Raw genomic sequence first — 23,503 nt, 5'->3', positions numbered from 1 at the left:
AAATTTGGTTTATTGCATTAAAATAGAATAGCTGTTCTTAAAACACCTTCCCTTCCTTTTTCCTTGTGTGTTTTCCTCTCTTCTATTAGCATAACTGCTTTGGGGACATAATAACGTGAAACAAAAGAGTTTGCCTACATTATGCAGTCAGTGGTTTTATTTCTATTCTTGTGTGTAAAAAAAATTAAAAGTGGAATCTATTCTTCTGAATGATTACTGTGTGTTTGATATGCAGTCTTAGAAGAAAAAAGAAAAAGGAGGAAAAGAAAGAACATTCTCTATTACCCTAGAAAGGAATACATGTATATTCACCTCTATTTGTTCAAATATATCCTAAACGTATCCTGTATATCCAAATATATCTAAATATATCCTGTATTAAGGAGTGCAGAAAAAGTGTAAGTGAAATAATATTTTGTACTGGCACATTCCTTCATTTAGACAAAGTTATAACCTTGCTCATGTCTCAAAGTACATATATTCCTGATTTATTCTGTGAACTCATCTTTATGGTTGGGAAGGAGTAATCCTTGAAAAGAGCTTATGTATTATTAAAACACTGAGCAAGCTACTGTTTTTAAAACAGTTTGGGCTCACAGATGAAGGCTTTTGGGAACTAAATACTTTTTTTATGAAACTGTAAAGGAAATACCTGACAGGTTTTAGAGTAATGATTATGTGGACATTGTATTTAACTTGCAAATAAGGAAATTATTCTTGCATAGATGGTCAGTTAGCAGCCATACTAGTTACGCACTGATCCAGAATGCTGCTCGTGAAATTCACTGTTATTTTTCTGGAAATATGTCAAACTTTCAAAATTAAAGTCTAACACTTGACTGCATGTTATGGTACCTGAGAGAGTTAAAAGTTTCATTAGATTCAGATGTTACTAAAACTTAGTGGTCTCTATACTCGAATGTGACTACAATAAAAATATTTTAAGTTTAGAGTGCATTCTCTTATTTGCCAATTCAAGATTAAGCAAAGTTAACATTTCCTTCTGTGCAATTATATACTGACTCTGAAAAGACAGCATTTCTTTTTTACTGTGCACTCATCAAGATCATATCTGGTTTGATCTCAGGAGTGAGCTGAACTTTAATGCCTTGTAAAATATGACGTTCTTCTGATTTTTCAGCTCACCGAATCACACGCTCATACTTAATAGTAGATTCCCGTGGCTTACATTACCTTTCTTGCTGTGTCAATAAATTATAAATATAATTTTTTTGAAGTTAAATTGCTCAATAGCTAGAAAAAAATAAAGATATTTTCTTAGAAATTAACCCAACTACTGGTGGATTTAGCTTCCTTCAATTTCTCTGAGGTATGGAACTAGCTGTGTGATGTTAAGTTCGTAGTCCTATAAATAGTTTGCATTCCCATGCATACATCTTTTGAAAGATTTCTTTGAAAACAAGTCATTCAAAACCATTAATGCACTTCTACATTTGTGCAGCTCTTCTTGCAGTTTCTACAATATGGATTGTGCACACAGTTCTCCTTGGGGGAAAGCGTATTTTCTACAGACAAGTAAACAAGATCAGCAGAGAATGAATTATGGTTTTGTTTGTTTGTTTGTTTTTTAATCAAATCCACTAGAGCCACCTAAACAGCACTGTGTTTCTCAGCAAGATTTATTTTTTTATTCAGCAAGAATGACCACAGTAACAGTTCCAAAGGCCCCTTTATTATAAAATACAAAAGCTTAGAAATTAGCTCTATACAGCTGAAGAAAGCTATTAGAAGACAGGCCAAACCAGGTGTCTCATGAAGCTGATCTAGCACCGAACTTCCTTGATAAACTCTTTATTACATGCAGTTGATATTTAGAAGTAAGATCTCTATTTCTCCTAATAGTAATTATATCAGTGTCATTAATAATGGCTGCTGTAAGGTCTTTAAGTTCTTTTCCACAGGCAAAAACTGTATCTGGTCAGTCTCATAATCATTCACTCTCATTTTCAACATTTCAGAGACCTATTTTCTTCTCTTTTTTAGAATTTCAGCCTTTCACAGTCCTTCCCTTGGGAAACTAGATTAATAACAGCAGAATAGCAAAACTGAGAAGCTTGTTTAACATCACTTACGATGCTAAAATAAGCTAGGAGATTTCATTTTAATGATTATCTCCCAAAGTGCATCTGTAGTGATTATTTTTTAAAAACATTTCCCAGACATGGTTCATTTCCCAGGAGCTCTGGATGGCCAGGAAAGCTGTAAGTGCTCTGTGGAGCCATGAGCTTGAAGTGACATGCCAATATGCTCCTGTTGCATTGGTCAAACACCAGTGTTTGTGTTCAGTGCAGCTGGCCAAAAGATCTTACACATTCAAACCTCTCAGTGCTCTTATTATATAAGAACATGCTGTATTTCTTCTAGTCATGACTGAAACACTTCATTCATTTGTAGGCAGCAGATTATTTATTTCTAGGAAGTAGATTTCTACTTATGCCACAATCAATTCATTAAAAAAAAAAGTGGTAAGCATGAGGCTAAGGATTGTCCTTTTCCTCCAAGGGCACCAAACATGCTATGGTACATCTAGAAAGAGCAGAAGAATATACCTGGAGAAGGAAGCAGCGCATGCTAGCTATCCAGCCTCAGCAACACCAGCTGATATGTGCCTGCTCCTGAAGAATGCAACACACCAGCAGCTCTATTCAGCTTCATGTGGATTGGAGCTGGTGCATATATTACTATTCATGATTTAAAAATCCAAGATAAAGTCAACATCTGATCCAAGGAAGAAATAGCTGGCATGTGAAGGAAATAAAGAAGTTGCACCATAGTTGCATCTGATCAGTTACGATCCTTCTAACTCTGTTAAACACTACTGAAATTAGTAACTAATGATCTGGAAAGACCGGAGTGATTGATTAACACAGAGGTCAAGAGTCAACAAATCTGACACATCTCACAGTCCTCACAGAAAGGCACAGGTCTAAAGTAGAGAAGAAGCTAATTTTGATTTAATTTCCGAAAATGCCACACAGAAATTCAGGGGACTGTCTTATCTACATGACGTAAATTCTTATCATAACTGTCTGTGTTTTGACCAACAAATATACATGGCTCTTCTTCCTTGACACTAAGATTCAGGTTGATACTTGAGTAGGACTGAGTATTTTGGCAGAGAGAAAAAAGGTGAGAAAAGCAACAATATGTGCATATTGCCTGAGAAGAGATGAATTCATCTTTACAAAAACAGATGATGAAACGCTTTCTTCACTAAACTCACACAGCAACATCTGTTGTCCTAAAAAGTGATGAGTCACACACCCTAAACTGGCAATTCATGTGGGAAAAAAGGCTGGAATGAAACATTCTGAGCACACAGGCAAAAGCCAACATGATGTGTCTCCAGGGCTCCAAGCAGCATGCTGCTGCTGCGCTAGTTTTCAGCGTGGAACTGAGCATAACATTAGATGCTCTATTCCTCAGAAAATGTGGGAAAAATAGCAATAATATCAGTTCATATCTTTGTACGTGCACCTAGTGACAAATCTTTTTTTGCTGTCAAAGTACATTGTATGTAATATATTGTACATACACACTTCCATGACTTTGAAATAATATAGAGTGTGTGTATCTACACAGAGAGATTTGCTTTGAACTACAGAATAGTATTGTAGGCATACAATTCAGCAAGAGAAAATTACTTTCTTGTTTTACATTTTCCTCATTAATCTCACTAAGAATAATTCTGTCATTCAAAATTTGTTACACACTGATGTTCTTAAATCTTCATGTTACTCCTATCAAGGCATTTTCCACAAACTCTCCTATGTATTTTCCTACCCAAAACGCTTCATTTTAATTCATGCTAATGAATATTCAAAGAAATAGCAGTGTTTGTTTTATATTAGAGTTTAAGAAAGAGCATCACTCCCCATGTTAAGATAATTCAGCTGTAAACTGATAGAAAAATTAACAAGGTCATACAGCTTTCTAATTCTTTAAATCTGGTGCTTTCATCTATCTATCTGCTTAATCAGTGTTTCATCTCTTTTTAGAATCTCATTGGGAAACTAATTTCCCCTTTACCTCTACTGCCTGGCTATTTTCTCTCTTTTACTTATTAATTCAACTCCAATTAATACTGGAGTGGAGGAGCAGTCATATCTGACATCCCACATATCTTGCCCACTTGGGGTCATTTAGAGGTGCATTAAAATTTTTATGTGAAAACTACCTGTAAGCTGCAAACTGAATCTGCTAGATATGAAGTATTTTGTCAAAGGGATTTGACTCTGGTGCAAATTTCATCAAAGGACATGGAAGTGAAATATCAACCAGTCTTTCCTCATCCTGCTCTAGAAGATAGGCTGTTTCAAGATATCATTGCAATGCCTTGGGATATTGCTAGGGTGCATTCTATAAAATCTCCTCCCTATAGACCAGATTTGTCTGCTACTTATATATTATCTTGTAGCAGAAAACATACAGCTGGTGTATTTGGGCCATGTGGGAGAACTTAATACAGTTACTGATATGTATACAGCTTGGTATGCTTAACACTGCTCTCAGGGAGTGCTAATTATTGATAATTAACTTCGAGGGTTTGGGTGGGAGGAGAGGAAAAATTATTTCCCAGTTTAACTACACCGCCTCAAATGCAGCTGGTATAGTTTATATCCACTGTGTACCCTGCTTTATTTCCCATGAGAGAATTCCTAGAGAAGGACTAAGCTTCATTACGGAGCTGTGACAAGGTCATATCCTTTATCTGATTTTAGAATTCAGTCTTTTTGTATGTGAATAAATTAGGAAACCCAGGAATCTTTAAAAAAATTAAAAGCTTTAGTCAGAGTCTGAGACAGTTTTAAAGGGTGAAGGAAAAAATTGACTTCTATTAGCAATAAAACTGAGGTTATATTGAAATTTGGAGTTTGGCTTCTGAAGAGAAAGCCAATAATGCCTATGAAAGAATTTTTTTTCTCTAAAAGTACTTTGCTATTTGTGGAAGATATTAAAGGACTGTAAAATAGAATGAATAGACAACAGACGGTAGAATACAGTAGAGATCCTTTATCAGTGGAGATAACTTGCAAATGTTTAGTATATATGAAGACTACAAAGAAGATCTATGAAGAAATGCTTTTCAGAGTACATCTTAGATCTGTAAGGTCAAACGCTTAATGTGCTGCAATAGGGACTCACTTGTTGTCTAGTGCGATAAAAGTTGCAAACAGCAAATTCTTCAGAATGATTCAAAATCTACAAGAAATAAGACATCTCAACTACCAAGACTCAACATACATGATTAGTTCAGGATCATAATACTCTGATTATAGCACACAAAATATTTATGCAATTGAAAACTTTCTGTCTTCACTACAACAGGAACCCAGAGCATCTTAGACTGACTATATTCACTGCACTTTTGACTGAAAAGCTGCAGAAAAGAGTGAACCTATGTAAGCCAACTACACAAATATACACGAGCACATTCCTAAATAAGAAATAAAGAATAATAATCCATAGGACACATACAGTACTGGATTACAACTGATGTTTCTTTTCCAAAATTTTCTCAAGATTTTCATTTTTAGAGACTGATAGAAAGGCAAACAATATTTTGTTAAAATTATGGGTCCGCACATTTTTCAGTAATTCACTGAAGAAATGAAGGTCATGTGGAAAAAAGTGCATTAAAGCAGTCAAATTACTCAGCCACTTCATTATATTTTTTTAAAATTTATGTATGGCTTCCATATTTGCAGTATATTAATAGCCTCATATAACTTTCCTTCTCTACTTCTCAATTACATGGTACTGTTTTTCTCAGAATACACGAGTCTGTTTTTCAGAGAGATTATGGGTTTGATTTTTCTATGGTTCCCTGTGTGCAACTGTTTGCTTGAGACTAAAAATACATTTGTCACGCATACCTTGCACAGGCTAGCCTTTTTCCCTTGTTCTGCTCTGTATGGGAACTGCTGAATCACAGCCTAAACCTCCAACAAACCACCTGAGGAGAGCAGTAAGTCAGGCCTGAAAGCACAGGTGAAAGCAATTCTGTGCTATCAGGAGTGGAGCTTGGCTCCACCTTTCCTAGATCCCATTTAAGAGCTGACTACCACTCTGGAAGGATCTCTTTTGGAGATATAACATCTTCTTAGCCTAACTCTTCTGTATATTTCCTAATTGTACTATCAGTGTATTCATTAATTACACATGCTCATTCTGGGTATGTATGGAAGAATGCTCCTGTGTCTTTTGGGTTCACCATCACTAATTTATGCTACTCATAAAATTACTGGAAATAGCCTCATTCTGTGGTGAGTTCACTGTCTTTTGTTACAGGAGGAGGCAGGGTTCTTGCACCTCGTGACTTCCTGTTTCAGTTCTGGTAAGTATTCTGCTCGACATGGTTGCTCCCTGGCGGAAGGTTGCTGCCAGAAATACTGAGGAGGCCAAGACAAGGGTCCCAAGCTCTCAGAAATGGGAGGCAGCAACCAAGAAGAATGCAGAGACCCAGACTGAGGTCCTGCATATGCCTTATAGGAAGGCTGCTGCCAAAAAGTCTGAGGAGACTCAGACTGAGCCCCCAACCTGAGATGCTGGTGTGCAGGTTTCTGGCTGTTGCAGTGCTGGGGGAGGGAGGCAGTGATTGTGTTTGCTGCAACCAGGTTAACTACTTGCTCAGCCTCGTAGTTGACCTGAAGGAGGAAGTGGAGAGGCTGAGTACTATAAAAGAGTGTGAGAGGGAGATTGACTGGTGGTGTCAGTCCCTCTCAGCCTCAGGTTCTGAGCATACAGCCGAGGCTCCTAATGGAGCATGTCAGCCCCTGCCACCTCACAAACAGGTGGTAAAGGGGAACCAGCAAGCTGACAGCACTGCAGTGAGCCCCCTGTCCTCTCTTCCCCCCAGCAGCAGTTTGAGAAGGGAGGAGGAGTGGAAACAGGTACCTGCTCAGCGGAGGGGGCATCCCCCATCCCGACCATCCCCAGCTCCCCAGGTGCCTCTGCGAAACAGGTTTGAGGCCCTAGAACTTGAGGGGGGGGGACTAGTGAGAGTGTGGAGACAGGTTCACCCATGAGGTTTCCTCAGGCGAAGTGGTCGCCCCCAAGCCTCAAGACTGCTTCTACCCATAGGACAGAAGGGTGATTGTCGTAGGTGACTCCCTTCTGCAAGGAACAAAAAGCCCTATATGCCGTCCCGACCATACCCGCAGAGAGGTGTGCTGCCTTCCTGGGGCACGAGTCAGGGACATTTCAAAGATAATTCCTAGGTTGATTCAGCCTTCAGATTACTACCCACTTTTAATAATTCAGGCTGGCGGCGAGGAAGTTGATAAGGAAAGCCTGAGGTCTATCATGAAAGACTTCAGGGGAATGGGGCGAATACTTGAAGGAGCTGGGGTGCAGGTGGTCTTTTCTTCTACGCCTGTGGTGTCAGGAAAAGGTATAGGGAGGATCCGAAAAACCCAACTCTTAAATAGATGGCTTAAGAGCTGGTGCAGACACAAGAATTTTGGCTTTTTTGACCATGGGGCAATCTACACTGCACCTGGCATAATAGCTGCTGATGCAAGCAGCCTGTCCCTGAGGGGTAAGAGGGTATTAGCTGAAGAATTAGCGGGACTCACTGACAGGTCTTTAAACTAGGAACGAAGGGGGAAGGGGACAAAATAAGGGCTACTGGGGTTGAACGGGTCATTCGAGGAATTGTACCAAACTCCGTGGGCAATGACAGCAGAGTGCAAAGGGAGGGGGTAGGACAGGGGGATACTGGGGATGGTGCTGTTCTAGTGGATCCTGGATCCCTTATAAAGGTGGCGAGATGGACAGCCCGGCTGAAGTGCCTTTATACTAATGCACGCAGCCTGAGTAACAAGCAGGAAGAAGTGGAAACTGTGATGCACTCTGAAAGTTATGACATTGTTGCTATCACAGAAACGTGGTGGGATGATTCCCACAATTGGGATACTGCCATCAACGGCTATAGACTTTAGGAGAGATAGGTGAGGTAGGAAGGGTGGGGGAGTTGCTCTCTATGTCAGAGATTGGATAAACTGTGAGGAGCTCCCTATGAGAAACAGTCAGGAACAGGTTGAGAGCCTGTGGGTTAGGATTAGAGATGGGACTAATAATGGTTAGCTGGTATTAGGGGTATACTACAGGCCACCTGATCAAGGGGAGGCTGTTGACGAGGCTTTCTTGCTCCAGATGCGTGAGGCGTCTGGCTCACGTGCTCTTGTCCTGGTGGGGGACTTCAACCATCCGGACATTTGTTGGAAAAAACACACAGCGAGCTGCAAGAGCTCCAGAAGGCTCTTGGAATACATTGATGATAGCTTTCTGGTTCAGGTATTGGACAGACCGACTAGAGGTGAAGCGTTGCTGGACATGCTGCTCACCAATGCTGAGGAGATCATCAAAGGCATCAAGGTTGGAGGCTGCCTGGGCTCCAGCAACCATGCCCTGGTTGAGTTTGTGATCTCAAGCCATGTGGGCCTGACAAAGAGCAGGACCAGGATGCTCAACTTTAGAAAAGCAGACTTCAAGCTACTCAATGGAATGCTGGCCAAGATCACCTGGCGCACTGCCCTCAAAGACAAGGATGTTGAGGAGAGCTGGCTGCTCTTCAAGGATGCCCTCCTGGAAGCACAAGAGGTCTCCATTCCTCTGAATAAAAAAGTGGGCAGGCGAGGTAGAAAACTGGCATGGCTCAGCAAGGACCTGCTGAGAGAACTGAGGGTGAAGAAAGGGGTGTACAAGCTCTGGAAACAAGGCTGTGTCACCTGGGAAGAATACAGGGATGCCATCCAGACTTGCAGACATGGGATCAGGAAAGCCAATGCACAAGCAGAACTGAACTTGACAAGGGACGTGAAAAACAATAAGAAAACCTTCTACAGGTACATTGGCCAGAAGAGACAGGTCAAAACGGGCGTACCTTCTTTGGTAGGTTTAAAAGGAGAACTTGCTTCAACAGATGAAGAGAAAGCTGAGGTGCTGAATGAGTTCTTCACCTTGGTCTTCACTGGTAGCCAGGATTCTAATCTTTTTCATGTCCCTAAGCCCTGCACCCCCATACCTCTATGTGGGAACCAAGGAGGTAAATCCCTCCCCACTGTAAGGGTAGAGCAAGTCCGAGAGTGCCTCCTTAGACTGAATGAGTACAAGTCTATGGGGCCAGATGGCGTGCATCCCAGGGTCCTGAAGGAGCTGGCTGAGGTGGTTGCCGAGCCGCTCTCTATCATATTTGAGAAGTCGTGGCTGTCAGGTGAGGTCCCGGATGATTGGAGGAAGGGTCACGTCACTCCCATTTACAAGAAGGGGAGCAGGGAGGACCTGGGGAACTACAGGCCGGTGAGTCTCACCTCCGTGCCTGGGAAGATTATGGAACAGATCCTCCTGGACAACATGCTTGATCACATAAAGAACAAGCACGTGATCCAAGACAGCCAGCACAGCTTCACCAAGGGAAGGTCATGCTTAACTAATCTTGTGGCCTTCTATGATGGAGTGACGGCGTTGGTGGATGAAGGGAAGGCGACCAATGTCATTTACCTGGACCTGAGCAAGGCCTCTGACATGGTCCCCCATCACATCCTCATCTCCAAATTGGAGGGAAGTGGATTTGATGGGTGGACAACTAGATAGATAAGCAATTGGCTGAAAGGCCACAGACAGAGGGTGGTGGTCAATGGCTCTATGTCCAGGTAGAGGCCAGTAACGAGCAGTGTCCCTCAAGGGTCTGTCTTGGGACCAGTGCTCTTTAACATCTTTATTAATGACATCGATGAGGGAATTGAGTGCACCCTCAGCAAGTTTGCTGACAACACCAAGCTGAGTGGTGCAGTCGATACGGTGGAGGGAACGGATGCCATTCAGAGGGACCTCGACAGGCTGGAAAGCTGGGCTCGGGTGAACCTAATGAAGTTCAACACGGCAAAGTGCAAGGTTTTGCACTTGGGCCGGAAGAACCCAAGGCACCTGTACAGGCTGCGGGGAGTGGTCCTTGAGAGCAGCTCGGCAGAGAAGGACCTGGGGGAGACCATGGAGAAGAGAAGATTGTGGGGTGACCTCATTGCAGCCTTTCAGTACCTGAAGGGAACTTACTCCCAGGAGGGGAGTAAACTCTTCGAAAGGACTGACAATAGCAGGACAGAGGGAAATGGTTTTAAGTTGAAAGAGGGAAGATTTAGGTTGGGTGTTAGGGGGAAGTTCTTTACTAGGAGAGTGGTTAGGCCCTGAAACAGGCTGCCCAGGGAGGTTGTGGATGCCCCGTCCTTGGAGGTGTTCAAGACCAGGTTGGACGGGGCCCTGGGCAACCTGATCTAGTAAAGGCATATGTTTGGTGGCCCTGCCAGGCAGGGGGGTTGGAACTACATGATCCTTGAGGTCCCTTCCAACCTGGGTCATTCTGTGATTCTGTGTTACATGGCTCCTGGATTTCTGAAAGCTGACATATCTTTCATGAAACCCTGGGGGCACATGACCAGAAGTCACTTTCGCTTATGAGCTGTAGAATTCCCTCTGGTTGTAACTAGAAGACAGCATGATGCCCTAAAGTCCCTAGTGTCTTCTTGATAATTTTGCAAATATCACTCAGGAATCTTATAGATATTTGTGCTTATAAAACTTAATCTTGCAGAGTTCCTTAAAGTTAAGAAACTGGTGCAATCTGTTGAGATTTTAATATTGTTTATATTTTATGAAAATATTCAATTTCTTATGTTGTAGGAACAACACCTCTTTTAGTTTTGGATACAGGCGACAGGTAAAAAGGGATATGGACGGGACTACAAAATCTGTTCCTTTTTACTAACTCATGTATTTAACAGCACCTAAGGCAAATTGATACTGTGTTTTGCATTTGTAATATCTCCTTAAGACATTAAGAACATTTCTGGACTTTTCATACTTATATTGTTATTGAGCTTCAGCTGCATTTTTTTTTTTTAACTCTCCAAGAGAGGGATATCTTTATGTTAGATTCCTCTCATTTATCACATTTCTTGTAGTTCTGCAGCATCATCCCTATTTTGTCCCTAGTCCTGATAAAACAAATACTGATATTTTCCTTTTCTGGGGTCACTGGGAAGCCTGAAAGGTGACACTTGCTGTACACACACCTGACATACACAGACTGTGCTATTTTGTATATAGAGTTTTGAGGTGAAGAAAGAATTTGTTAAAGCCCATGTGATTATTTTCTGGCTTGGAGGTAGACACTGTCCATCTATTCTTTTTTTCAGTATACTAATCTTCTTCACATCTGGCCACTATACTTACCAGGTAGTGTAATTGTAATCTATGCTTTGTCAGCAATATTTAAATATAAACAAAGTGGATCAAAGTTGTATAAAATCACATTTTGTAACTTGACACTGCAAATCAGCAGAGTATTTTGCAGGACTAGATTATTCAACTCTCTGCTCTTGAACCTGGTCTTGCAAATCAGTCACATAGCTATTTCTCAGCTCAAATAAGTGACCTGCTTACTGTGGGAGCTGAATTGTGTATCTCATTCTACCTATTACATAGCCTTGACAGAGGAAAGCACACCTGATCTAACTTCCTAATAAAAGGTGTACTCAAGAGCTGTATATGCAGGCCAGTTAGTGACTTAACGAGAAAATAATTCTTGTACAAGAGTACTGGAAAATGCCAGTGGTGCATTTATCTCCCCACACCTAAGGGCAAAGAAAATAGTTTAAAAAAAAATTAAAAAAAATACTCCATAGGCTTTAAAAAAGATCATTTTCTGTTCTTTTAGCTGTAGAAACAGACTAAAGTGGTGTAAAGTACATATTTTCATTCACTTGATTGTTACTGTAATATTGATAAAAAGTGGTCAGTGCAAGTCACAGTGTGGTTTACTATGGTAATGGATCAAAACTTGAAAGAGCTCCACTAGTGCATGAAAATAAGTTTATCTTGCTTTGGCTACCAAATATTCTATGCAATTGCTCTGTTTCCTCTCTCTAGCTATACTATTTAAAGTGTTGAATTTTTTTCAAGTTTACTCTTTTTTTTTTTTTTCCTGTACCATTAAAGCTGCATAATCTCAATAGAGAAGGGCAGCCAAGGAAGGAAATTCTGATATTTACGGAGCCTAAAATCATTAAATCTGTTGTTCATGTCTTGGCTTACGTTACTGCTCATTGCGATCTTCTCACTTATCCATTAGCTCCATTGTGACTTTCAGATGTGAACAGAGAATCAGCAAGAACGGCAGTGCTTGTTACTGCTTAAGTTACTGCTTAAGACACAGACACTAAGATTTTCCTTCCTATATCTCTAGGAATAAAGTCACTGATTAACATTACATTTTATGCTTGTGCAAGGTCCTGTAGCCAAGTGGAAATGATGAAATGTGTTTTCTGCTTTGGGAGAAGCAGGCTTCAGATTGTGCTTTCCTAAGACATGCTGTATCTTTTCTTGTAATGCATGTGACTATCCAGTTTGATGTGAAACCACACAACTTTGTCAAAACACCAGAAATCTGATAAAATGCATTGCAGTTTCTATCTCTTGTAACCCCCCTAAACAAGGCTGATGCAATCCATCATTAAATCAAATTTTCACATTCACTTCCACCATATTGTTTCAGTGTCATTCCAACATAAAGTTCAAATACCAAAATATGTTTGAGTCTCTGATCTGTTATGTTCATAATTGTTGCTGCTATGAGTGTATCCACTACCTGCTTGTTCTACTTGGTTCTGACATGAAACAAGACAGTCATTAACAAGTCAGAAGTACAGCAACAAAAACTTAATACAAAACGTCTACTTAAAAAGCATCGTATGTGGCATCAAGTGAAAAGTTTTAACTATTTTTTAAATATAAAAAAGTATGAAACATATTAGTCTTTAGGATCTGAGTTTGGGTGATGCTGTGAGACCTACTTTCTCATAGTACTTGATCTCGTAGTCCAGAATGGCTCCATGGGGAAAGTCCGGCTCTTGCCAGGAGAGGGCAATGCTGTTTTGGGAAGCCCAGTCCTTCCTTACCATACCTATCAAGGAGGGTGCTGAAAGGGAAAAGGATAACTACGGGTTAAAGACAAAGTACACTGTTTATCCTTTTAACTTACTGTCTTAGGATACCAACCTGAGGTAACTTTGAGTGACCTCCAGGCAGAAAAGCATGCCAGATGGCAATTCTCAGGAAACCACATAACCTGGAATTAATGTTTCAAGTGCACACCAGTAACTCCTTTATTAAAGTGCAGACCAGCTTCTGAGAAATGGCTATATACAAAAATTCTCACCCAGAAAAAAGTGCCCAAGTCAGTCTCCGCTACTGTCTGTGCATGAACAGGATGTGCTGCTCACTCTGAGGACATGATATCCAGAGCACTGCTGTGTTTCAGAGACAGTAAATTCTAAACTCAGGTTACCCTATGATAAGCATCATAGTTTAGCCAGAGTAGAACAAACATTTGGCCTGCTGCTTGGGGTAAAACAATGTTACACAACCTAAAACAGCATAACATACTCCATTTCTGCCACCTGGGCTGGCAGAAGCAAGAGAATTCCAGTCCAACAGGGCAGTGGTTGTATGTATTCAACAGCTGGTTTGTTAGGGGAGGGCAGTGGCAGGGTTAGGGCAAGCCATAAAAACAGAGGTGCCCCAATTTACCTGCAGAAACTGATGCCACAGGGCTGCACCTGTGTGGTGAGCAGGAACTGCTTCCAGTGGCTTTCGAAAGGGGCTAAACATGGGCGGATGAATCCAAGATCTCACTGTGGGTTTAACTGATTTGGGGAGTTGGATTTACTGCCCTTTTGGAAAAGAAGGACATAGAAGGACATTCTATGCAACAATGTCAAATGGGCCAAAATTCAATTACAAGAAACCTGATATGCTTATTTTATTATGCTGGTCAAGTAAGTAAGTCTAATACTCTCCAGATGCTAAAGCTGCTTTAAAAGTATTGACACAAATCTTTCCTAAATGTAACAACAAAACCAGTCACATCTTTCAACAGTCTGGAAGAAAAGAGGAAAAGCTTCCTGAGACTGCCTCATATATTAAAAAAAAAAAAAAAAAAAAGGTTCCTTCCTTTACACCTTTCCCTACTTGTCAATACAATAACATATACCACTTTATTACACACTCTTCCCTATTCCCTTCTATTATGAATCATACTTAACCTCTAAGTTTCTATAGAGCTGCCTCTCAAAATAACATAGTTTTATGACTTCTGTTTCTATCTTTTGAATAAAAGAGTCTCCCTAGTAAAAATAAATAGGAATATGCTTCTAGTCACAAAATTCCTCACCTTTGTTTACTTCCCTGTAAACATTTCAGAAAGTTTAAGAAATGAAATCAGTAAATAAACTCTAGAAACAAACACTAAAGAAAACAACAGCTTGTCTTTCCTTTGAAAGAAGGGAAGTTCTGCATACACAGACACACATATAACAATCTCAGTTTCTCTGTGTCAGCAAGACAGAAAATAAACCTCTAACCACCTACAGTCCTCCCTGTGGATAACTATTCTGTGGTACAACAGACCAGTCCCTGTGATGGGATAAAAAGCTAACAGCCCAACAGAAAATAACCAGAGGAAGAAAAAACTACCAGAAGTCATATGAAGTGGACAGAACAGAGCTCACATGGGAAACATTCCCTCATCCATACTTACACCATTTTAACCATAGGTCTGATGCAAGGAAAAGAGAAAAAAAGAATCCTGTCTTGCTGAATAAAGGATTAGTCTACTTTTCAGGAAGACCTCAAACTTAACTTAAGCATCACATAACTGAGCATAGCAAAATAAACAAACAAAACACATTTGGGCCAAAATGTTACCCCTGGGTATGTATAAGTACTCCCTCAATTAAAATGAATTTTTTATTCTTGAAAGTTGAGGGTGAAGCTGTGTTCTAGTAATATTACTATAGGGTAAAATCAGCTACTCCAAGTAGGGAACAAAGACAGAGTTACTGAAAGTAAAACACAAGGCCGCAAAAATGGATTTGTATTTGTGAAACACTAATCACAGGCCTATGAAGACAGCTTCTCTCATATGTATTTGTTTACTACTTGTAGTTTTGAGTTATTCACTGGCATGAAGCAGGTGAGGGGTCTGGAGCACAGACCTTATGAGGAGCGGCTGGAGAAGCTAGGATTGTTCAGTCCGGAAAAGAGAAGGCTCAGGGGAATCCTTATTGCTCTCTATAACTACCTGAAAGGTGGTTGTAGTGAGCTGGAGGTCAGCCTCTTCTCTTGTGTAACTGGTGACAGGATGAGAGGGAATGGCTGTGTCATGGGAGGTTCAGGCTGGACATTAGGAAATACTAATTCTCTGAAAGAGTGGTCAGGCAGTGCAATGGGCTGCCCAGGGAGGTGATTGTGTCACCGGCCCTGGAGGCATTCAAGGAATGTTTGGACATTGGGCTGAGGGATGCAGTTTAGTGAGAACTATTAGTGATACATGGATGGTTGGACTGGATGATCTTGTAGGTCTTTTCCAACCTTGCTGATTCTGTGATTTACAGGTGGGGGCTAAGGGAGCTCTGCAGATTAGTCTGATCCACCCTGTGTGCGCCTGTTCATACCTGAGGTACGAACAGTATGAAAATGCTGAGGCATTTTCACTAGAAGAATGTGGCTTCACCTCTCTGCAGTGTGCGCTCATTAATCTAATAGCCAAATCCTTGCAAAATGATTGAGCATGACTGTAGAAAACACTCCGATCCTTCTAGGCTTTTTAAAATATAGATTACTGGTATTATACTTCTTCAAATTATGACCTAGCATTGGTAAACTTTCCATATGAACCACATGTGGTGCATTCCTCTTCAGGTTCCGATTTCCAAATTTCTACAACAATTTCAGTGTATATTCTGTCTGAGTTCACTGCAGTAATTTTTCCATTTGAGGAAGCAGCCAATGCTTTCTCCCTGGGCAACAACTCCAGAGCAAAATAATGGAAGATAATTACTTCAGCCCACTTGTAAAACAGCTGTGCTTGACCTGCACTTGAAACTGAAGGTCCCATGTTCACATCATACATGTACCACAGAACCAGCACTGAATCCTATAAATCAAAATGTGAAGGTGTGTGTGTGTGTGTGTAAGGCTCTGGATATTGTGTATTCATGATGTTTTTATAAAAGCAGCAACAACAACAAAACCTATGCACCACACATAATACAGTAAAACAAAAACAAAAGCCTAAAGAGTAAACATTAACCATTTCTTATCATTCAGAAGGATACTATTTGTAAATAGAATTTACCTGTTGAAAAGATGAAATAATTACTTAAAGAAATGGCTACTAGTCAGAAACTTACTGTACAAAGAGACTAAATAAGACTAAGTAATAAAAAGTTGCAGCTAGCCAAGTTTCTATTTTTGCAGTTACTGTCATTTTAAAAACAATGCTTTCACTGGAAAAAAATCAGCTTCCTATAAGATTTGATCAGTAGAACAGAAATTATTTAGACCCTAAAGATGTTATCCATTCATCCTTAGAGCTCCCTTTAATTGGAAATTTGTAAGACGGGTGAATCCTATTTGCTTGTATATTAAGACTGCTAAAACGTTCCTATGATGACTCAATGGGAAGTTCTTTCAGTTTCTCCAAATCCAGTAACTGCAGGAGAGCTCTAATTTGGTTATCCACTGAAACCATTTAAGGGGAAAAAAACAAAGCTTGAAACCCAGCATGACTTTTAATCACTTTAATGGCAGCATCTTCTTGACACTGGTACTAGGATGAGGGATGGTTTCTGGCTCCTGATCTCAGTGTTGATCTCAGTTTTGTACTGAGGATTCTTTGCACCATCTGCTCTCTATGTTTTCTTCTACACTGTTATAAAATTCTTGAATTACAATGAGTTATCTACAGTGCTGTCAGCTCCTGTTAATTTAGTCTGATAACTTTCTTTGTCTTTTCAAATTTGAATTGAATAATGAATGCTCATTCCTCAATTCAGAGTGAGATTTTATTCTAAATGTCATTGGTTTCTTTTTTTAACTGAATGTCTTTCCTCATACACTATATAGAACGCAGAAAATGCATATTTTAAACGATTGTTAAAATCCAGTGTCAAACTTATACAAACTTTCTCTTCCTCTGAGACTGACTTCCATTATCTGTAGTCTCCGATTTCAAAACAGGTGATTTATAGGACTTCTGAAGCTTTTCCCCCATAGCTTATTTTGTAATTTTCCAGTTTCTTGTTTCATATTGTTAAAAGCCAACAAAGAATCTCCAACATTTCTCCCAAGTTTTCCAGACTAAACAACATGGATATGTTGCCCGCTGAGTATGAAGAATCTTCAAACATAGCAGCAGCTGATGACAAACACTTGATGCCTGTTTCTGGTCCACTCTATCCCTCTAGTATTGTATTTCAAAGCAGAACAGGCCCTGCTAGAAATCCATGAAGTTTCTTGTTAAAAAAAACTACCAAGTGCCAAACAAGATAAGCTACACGATTGTTGTCCCCTTTCCTTCTTTCCCTTCTGTTTTGGCCAAAGTCTATGAAGTGCCAGCAGTCATTTGGACACCACCCTCATTAGAAGGCTGTGGACCTCCATGTATAAAATACTGCCAGTGGGGATGATATGGTTTAATTTAGATGCACATTTCTATACCATCACCAGTATGAATCTGAACTGCAATAGTTACATGCTGTTTTTCTCAAGAGCTCTGCCAGCTTCAAGACATAGGAAAGACCATCCTCACCCAAATATGGGGCTTTATTAATATTTTTGGAGTAAGGCTTTTCCAACAAAGGAGAGAATCCAGCCTGCTCCCTTCCTCTTTCTCTCCTACCTCAGCCACTCTCCAAATTAAATAGAGGGAAAACACTAAGGACCACTCAGCAGATTGCTTCTCGCTGAACTCATTAATCAAGAGCGTTTTATTTCCTATGGTACAGTTAGAAGACGAAACATGCTTCAACACCTTGCAAAGACCCTGCGTCCCTTTTTGTTTCATTAAGAAAAGGACTGTTGCAAGCAAAAGAAATAGCAATATAATGGGGAGTAATACAAGCTGACTTCAGTTTCATGTCTTTTTTCGTCAGAATACAAAATAAGATAGATTTACTGTTTTTAAAAAGAAAGACACATTTACAAGCTTATGTCACATGTCAGTTGTATGAATTAATCTAGGTAGGAAACTATGTGTGCAAAAATGAGAGCTATGGTTACCTAATTATCTAATAACATTTTACAGAAATTTTAGTAAATTAATGAAACAGAGTATGGAATAAGTACATTAACTTTCCAGTGATTCCTGCTTTTGCTTAACTATAATACTAGAAAGTTCTTTTGTAAACTACTGATACTAGATTTTAAAGCAAAATGTGGTCTAGATTTGTGTTTCTCATTATAAATACAGCTATAGTTTATAAAGGTGTCATTTTTTTAATAAAACCACATGTATACAGTGTTTAGAACTGTTTATACTGATGTACCAAGGTTTTTTTCATACAGCATTCTCCCAGCCTAGATTCTGTAATTGCATTAGAATTTCTATACTATTTGACACCAAGCATTATTTTAAATAATACACAGCAATAAATGAAGTCTGAGTTTTTATTCATGATCCACACTTAAAAGCACTTTTCCAGACTTCAGAGAACCTGTTATTTCAGTGTACTGTAGGAAAAAAAAAATATTGATTTTACTTCTAATTCTAGAAAGTCTGTAAGGTAGGTAATAAGCAATAACAAGATGTTTTCTTAGAGGTGACATTTTACTCCAGTAACAGAACTGGAAGTGATGAAATAACATTTCCTGATCAATGATAATGTCTTCAGTATTATTGGCATTTGAGCTACTTAAGAAGGAAGGATTTACCAGAGAAGCTAAGAGGTCAAAACTCTTCAGCCTTCATTAGTAATACCATGTGTGAAAAGTATTCTTGGTCAACAGACAAAGATACAGTTGTGCTGCCTATCATCTCCAGCAGCCTTTGTTCCTATGTTTATTAGATCCCCAGCAAAGATACATTTTTTTCTTTCTTTTATGTTTACTTGCTAATCCTGTATGGTGAGAATAAATTAAAGATGGTAATGGTATAAGAAAGGTGGTGATAAATATCCAAAGGTACAGGAAAAACTTACCCACAGAGAAGCCTTCAAAATGCTGGGAAACACTGAGGCAATCTCCACCAAGGAGCAATCTCCAAGAGATGCTGCCTTAGTGGTGGTCAGCCCTTAAATGAGGTCTAGAGGAGGTGGAGTCAAGCTCCACCCCTTCCAGGAGCACAGCGGAATTACTCTCACCTGTGCTCCCACAGCTGACCCAACACTTGCCTCAGATGGTTAATCAGAGGTTCAGGCTGTGATTACCAATTTCCCATACAATCCTTCTGTCTTTGTAGGACAAGGGAAGAAACACTATTTCACGTGTACTGAATGTGATGGGAATTCAGGAGATTTTACATTTGTATTCTTTTCTGGCCATGCTCTGGAGATTTTCTTTAATATTTGTGACTGAGCTATCATAACCTGAAATGTAAGTGTTATTACCTCCCAATATTTCCGGTACGTAAGCACTTCCATGATTAGAAATGTGTACATGAGGGGTTGTATATAAACCTAAGAATATATAAAATAAACATAAGTTCACACAGAAAAGAAATATGAACATAAACTTCTGGTAAAAAATTAAACTTCTAACAGAGATGTGTCTGTACATAGCTGAAACATCTTTGGGTGTATGCTTAGTTCAGTACGAATTATTTTTCTTATCATGTAAGGCTGCTTCCAGTTAGTATAGGGACTAGATAAGATACTTGATTCTTCACATAATAGAGTCTCTTATCTTCCTAATCATTTCAGTGCTAATTTACAGTCATAATGGTCAGAAGGCTTATTATTACTGGTTCTAACCTTGGAGTTCAAAGTTGAATATGTACTTCTCCTGACAATGCATTAGAGCTAGAAAATTAACAACTCTGGGTGTAAAATAATGTTTTTACTTTATACACTTTCACTAGCTCCCTAAAGGCTTGTATTCAAAAGACAGCATACTAGTACACTTCCTTTGAAGCACTCCATTTATTGAAGAATATGCCTCCAGCAAGCAATAATTACAATCTTTCCCTCCATTTTAAATTCTTTCCCCTTGCAGATTTTCTTTCCTTGCTCAGAAATGGTGGATAGAAATCAAGTGAACTTAATCCCATTAGTAAAAAACAGATTCTGCTACAGTGTTCTGTGCTAAAGGTCACGATAGATGCAACCTCAAAATCTCCTCCAGGCTAAATGCAGCTCCAACAGCATATTTTATCTACAACATTCTAAAATGCAATTCTTTTTTCCTTGCTGCTTAATTTCTTTCCCATCTATTGTTGGACTTATGTATGAAGACAATTATTATTCACCCATGTAATTTTGCAACACTACTGATTTTCTTTCGCTTGCAGAATGCGCTGCTGTTCATTATTTCACAAGCCTGAGACAGAAGCATTGCTAGATCTTTACTTCTAACAGGATTTATTCAGTCCCTGTTTCTTCAAAATGGATTATATTAAAAGATATTCAAAATAAATTCTATAAAATATAGTCTTTTCGCCTGCCAGTCTGCGTGAGCGTTTTGTTTCTCTACCTCAAAGTTGTAAGTATAGTGAGGTACACTGCATGATAACCAATACCGTGAACAATTTGAAGTACCTTAATAATGTGTTTTTGTAAATCACAACAGTTACAATAATCACACAAACCTTTTCCATAAATGTATGTTTTAAGGAGCTGTTTTATTTATGCTCCGTATTTCTGAAGCAAGTGGAATAAATTCATTTCAGAACAGCTTGGTGAAAACTTTCAGGAATTACAGACAAACCAAACAAGTCTGTAAAACTGAAAAGGGCCACGTGTCATATGCATGGAAAGCACTATTTTGGCTGTTTTAGCAAAGATCTCACATAGATCAACTGCATAGCAGTAGCTTACACCCAGGGAGCCTTCACAGAAAGGTAAATCTTCTGCAACGTACTGTGGGGAAAAATAACCAGTGGGAACTGTAGGAGCAGCCCTGATGTGTGACAGTGCTGATGCGGGGAGGGTGGAGCTGGGGGAGGACAGCAGCCAAATGCCCTGTGTGTATCTAACCTGTCCTTTGGGAGCGGGGTCACCCAGGAGTGGACGAAGGCCCATCTGAAGGTGCTAACAGCCCATTCAGCCTAGATATGATACCAAGGCTACTTCCCTGAGGAAGAGGAGATGGGTATTGGTTGTAGGTGATTTCTCTCTACAGGGAACTGAGCATCCAATATGCAGAGAAGACCTTCTTAGAGATGTCTGCTGTTTCCCTGGTGCACAGGTGAGAGATGTCGCTGTGAAACTACCTAGCTTGGTATGGCCAAGAGACCACAAGCCCCTACTGCTTTTCCATGCAGGAGGAGATGAAGAATCTATGTGTGGGTCAAGGGCTATTGGGTCCTTGGGATGACAGCTAAAGGAACTGAACGTACAGACCATCTTCTCTGCCTCCTGTATTAGGTAAGGACATAGAAAGAAACCAAAGGATCATATCTTTAAATACCTGGCTTTGTGGCTGGTTACGGATGAACTGGCTTGTCACTCCAGAGTGACAGCTGGAGAGTAAAATTAGGAAGCTAAACTTTAAGAAAGATAACTTTCAGCTCCTCAAGAGTTAGTCAACAAAGCACCCTGGGAAACTGTTCTCGTGGGCAAGGGTGAGCAGCAGAGCTGGCAGATCTTTAAGGAAGCTTTCTTCAGGGTGCAAGAGCTCTCCATCTCCGCATGTAGCAAGTCAGGAAAGAAAGGCAAGAGACCAGTGTGGCTGAACTGGGATCTGCTGGTCAAACTGAGGAACAAGAAGAAAATGCACAAGCAGTGGAAACAGGGACAAGTAGGGTGGGGGTCAGGAAAGCCAAGGCCCAGCTTGAACTGAAGTTGGCTAAGAATGCCAAAAAGAAGAAAGGCTTCTACAGGTACCTCAGCCAGAAAAGGAACATCCAGTCCCATGAGTGTTGAGTGAGTGCTCAACTTCTCCTGACCCAGACAGTGCCATTAAATGTTGTATACCATTTCAAATTGGTGTGCTTGCTTCTGAGGAATCATGCCCGACATGTAGGATCCCTCCCAGAAACAACACCAGGGTGACTTAAAGCATTTCCTTTCTAGAAACCCTGTCCTAGAAGAGAAGGAGGTGAGAGAAATTGGTTTATCAGCAGAATCACGTTGCAACTATAACGATGTTAATCAGCATGAAAAAAGATGTGTTGTGGCTAATGTGTTACGTGAGTTATAAGCATCATGCCAGCTCTGCTAGGTACCCTGTGATATGGTGACAACCTGTGGTGACACATTTCTCTGAAGAACCTTGTTTTCAGCCTCCTAAATAACCTGGGAATTGGTATAAATGTATTGGAAATAAAACTTGAGGTTAAGAAGGTGTCACTTCTTGCAGCAAGGTGTCATTATGGCAACAGAAGTTTAAGTAAGTCTCATTCAGCAACAACCCCTCCAGGGTCAACTGGAACCAAATTGCTACACAGAACTTCCTGCTGCTAAATTGATCACAGAAGTTTGAAAATGAAATAAGCAGAAAATGAAATAAGCAGGTTAAAAAGCACTAGGAAATCTGCCATCTTTTCTCTCCATTAATTGCTAGTCATCCTGGGATGTAGAAGATCAGTCTAAAATATACATTTGAGAAAATCTTTCCTGCTCTTGTTTATATCAAAATATGAGTCTATATGAGATTGTGGGTCATTTTCTGTCTAACAGTACTTTATAGGTCAGAAAGAGGTTTTTCTTTTAGCAAGAAAATCATGAATATTTTATTTGAACATCTTATCTGAACCTCCTGTAAAAGCTGTTTGTTGGTATGTGCAGAGAATGACATAGCTCCTGTACTTTAATATTCTCATGTAATATATGTAAGTGCATGCAGACATCTGATACTTAGAATGTACATCTTCAATCAATTTTTTTCACAAATGTTGATTTCAATACAGCATTTAAGTATCATTGTTGTAAAATAAATATGCCCTCATAAATGAATTCTCCCACTGATGTTACAAAAAAAGTTACATTATATATGTAAATGTTAAAAAGATTCCAAAGGTATGTTGTTAACTGCTCTTTACAGAAAATCATTACGCAATGATAAGGGCTATTTTTAACTCTGCCTTTAAATGCAGTTTTATTTAAAGAGTCACGTATCTCTTCAATGTTTAGCATGTAAACCCGAAAAGCACGTCCTTTTAAGCTCTGGCATACAGACTCAGATGACTGTCAATGAGAAGCACATCCAGAAGGCTGGAATGTTACTCGTTTGTACTTGATGCTGTCCAATGGTCAGTTTACAGTCAAGTAGGGTGCAATTCATTTTACTTGATGTAAGTAATATAAAAGCTGTGCTTTTACTCTGGCAAGTTGTCATGTGTCCCTCTGTAGCTAGAGCGATACAGGCATTTCAGATTGAGGGCAGTTTCTCATAGCTCTCATTCTCAGACACCATCTGAGGAGAGCACAGACTGCACACTAGAACTGCCTTTGTAAAGGTTGAACTTCAAGGTAGCTGCCAGTAGAGG

The 23,503-nt window shown here is 39.8% G+C and overlaps 1 protein-coding gene across 9 annotated transcripts in view; it reads right to left on the bottom strand.

The window, feature by feature from the left end:
* The window catches only part of LOC107321707 (ephrin type-A receptor 6), a 438,244-nt gene that overhangs the window by 121,595 nt on the left and 293,146 nt on the right, over positions 1–23,503 (bottom strand). For all 9 annotated transcript variants that reach the window (XR_014938440.1, XR_014938441.1, XM_015878874.3 and 6 more), the window contains one exon: positions 12,873–12,997. Coding sequence is in view for 7 of the 9 variants with exons in the window: in XM_015878874.3 (XP_015734360.2) it covers positions 12,873–12,997 (125 nt within the window). In the remaining 2 variants the exon portion in view is untranslated. The remainder of the gene's footprint in view (positions 1–12,872; positions 12,998–23,503) is intronic.

The sequence above is a fragment of the Coturnix japonica genome, chromosome 1, assembly GCF_054131305.1.
Source record: "Coturnix japonica strain WE chromosome 1, WE-NBRP24, whole genome shotgun sequence".
NCBI lineage: Eukaryota > Metazoa > Chordata > Aves > Galliformes > Phasianidae > Coturnix > Coturnix japonica.
Note: the sequence above shows the minus strand (reverse complement) of the source record. Positions and strands in the feature narration are given on the sequence as shown.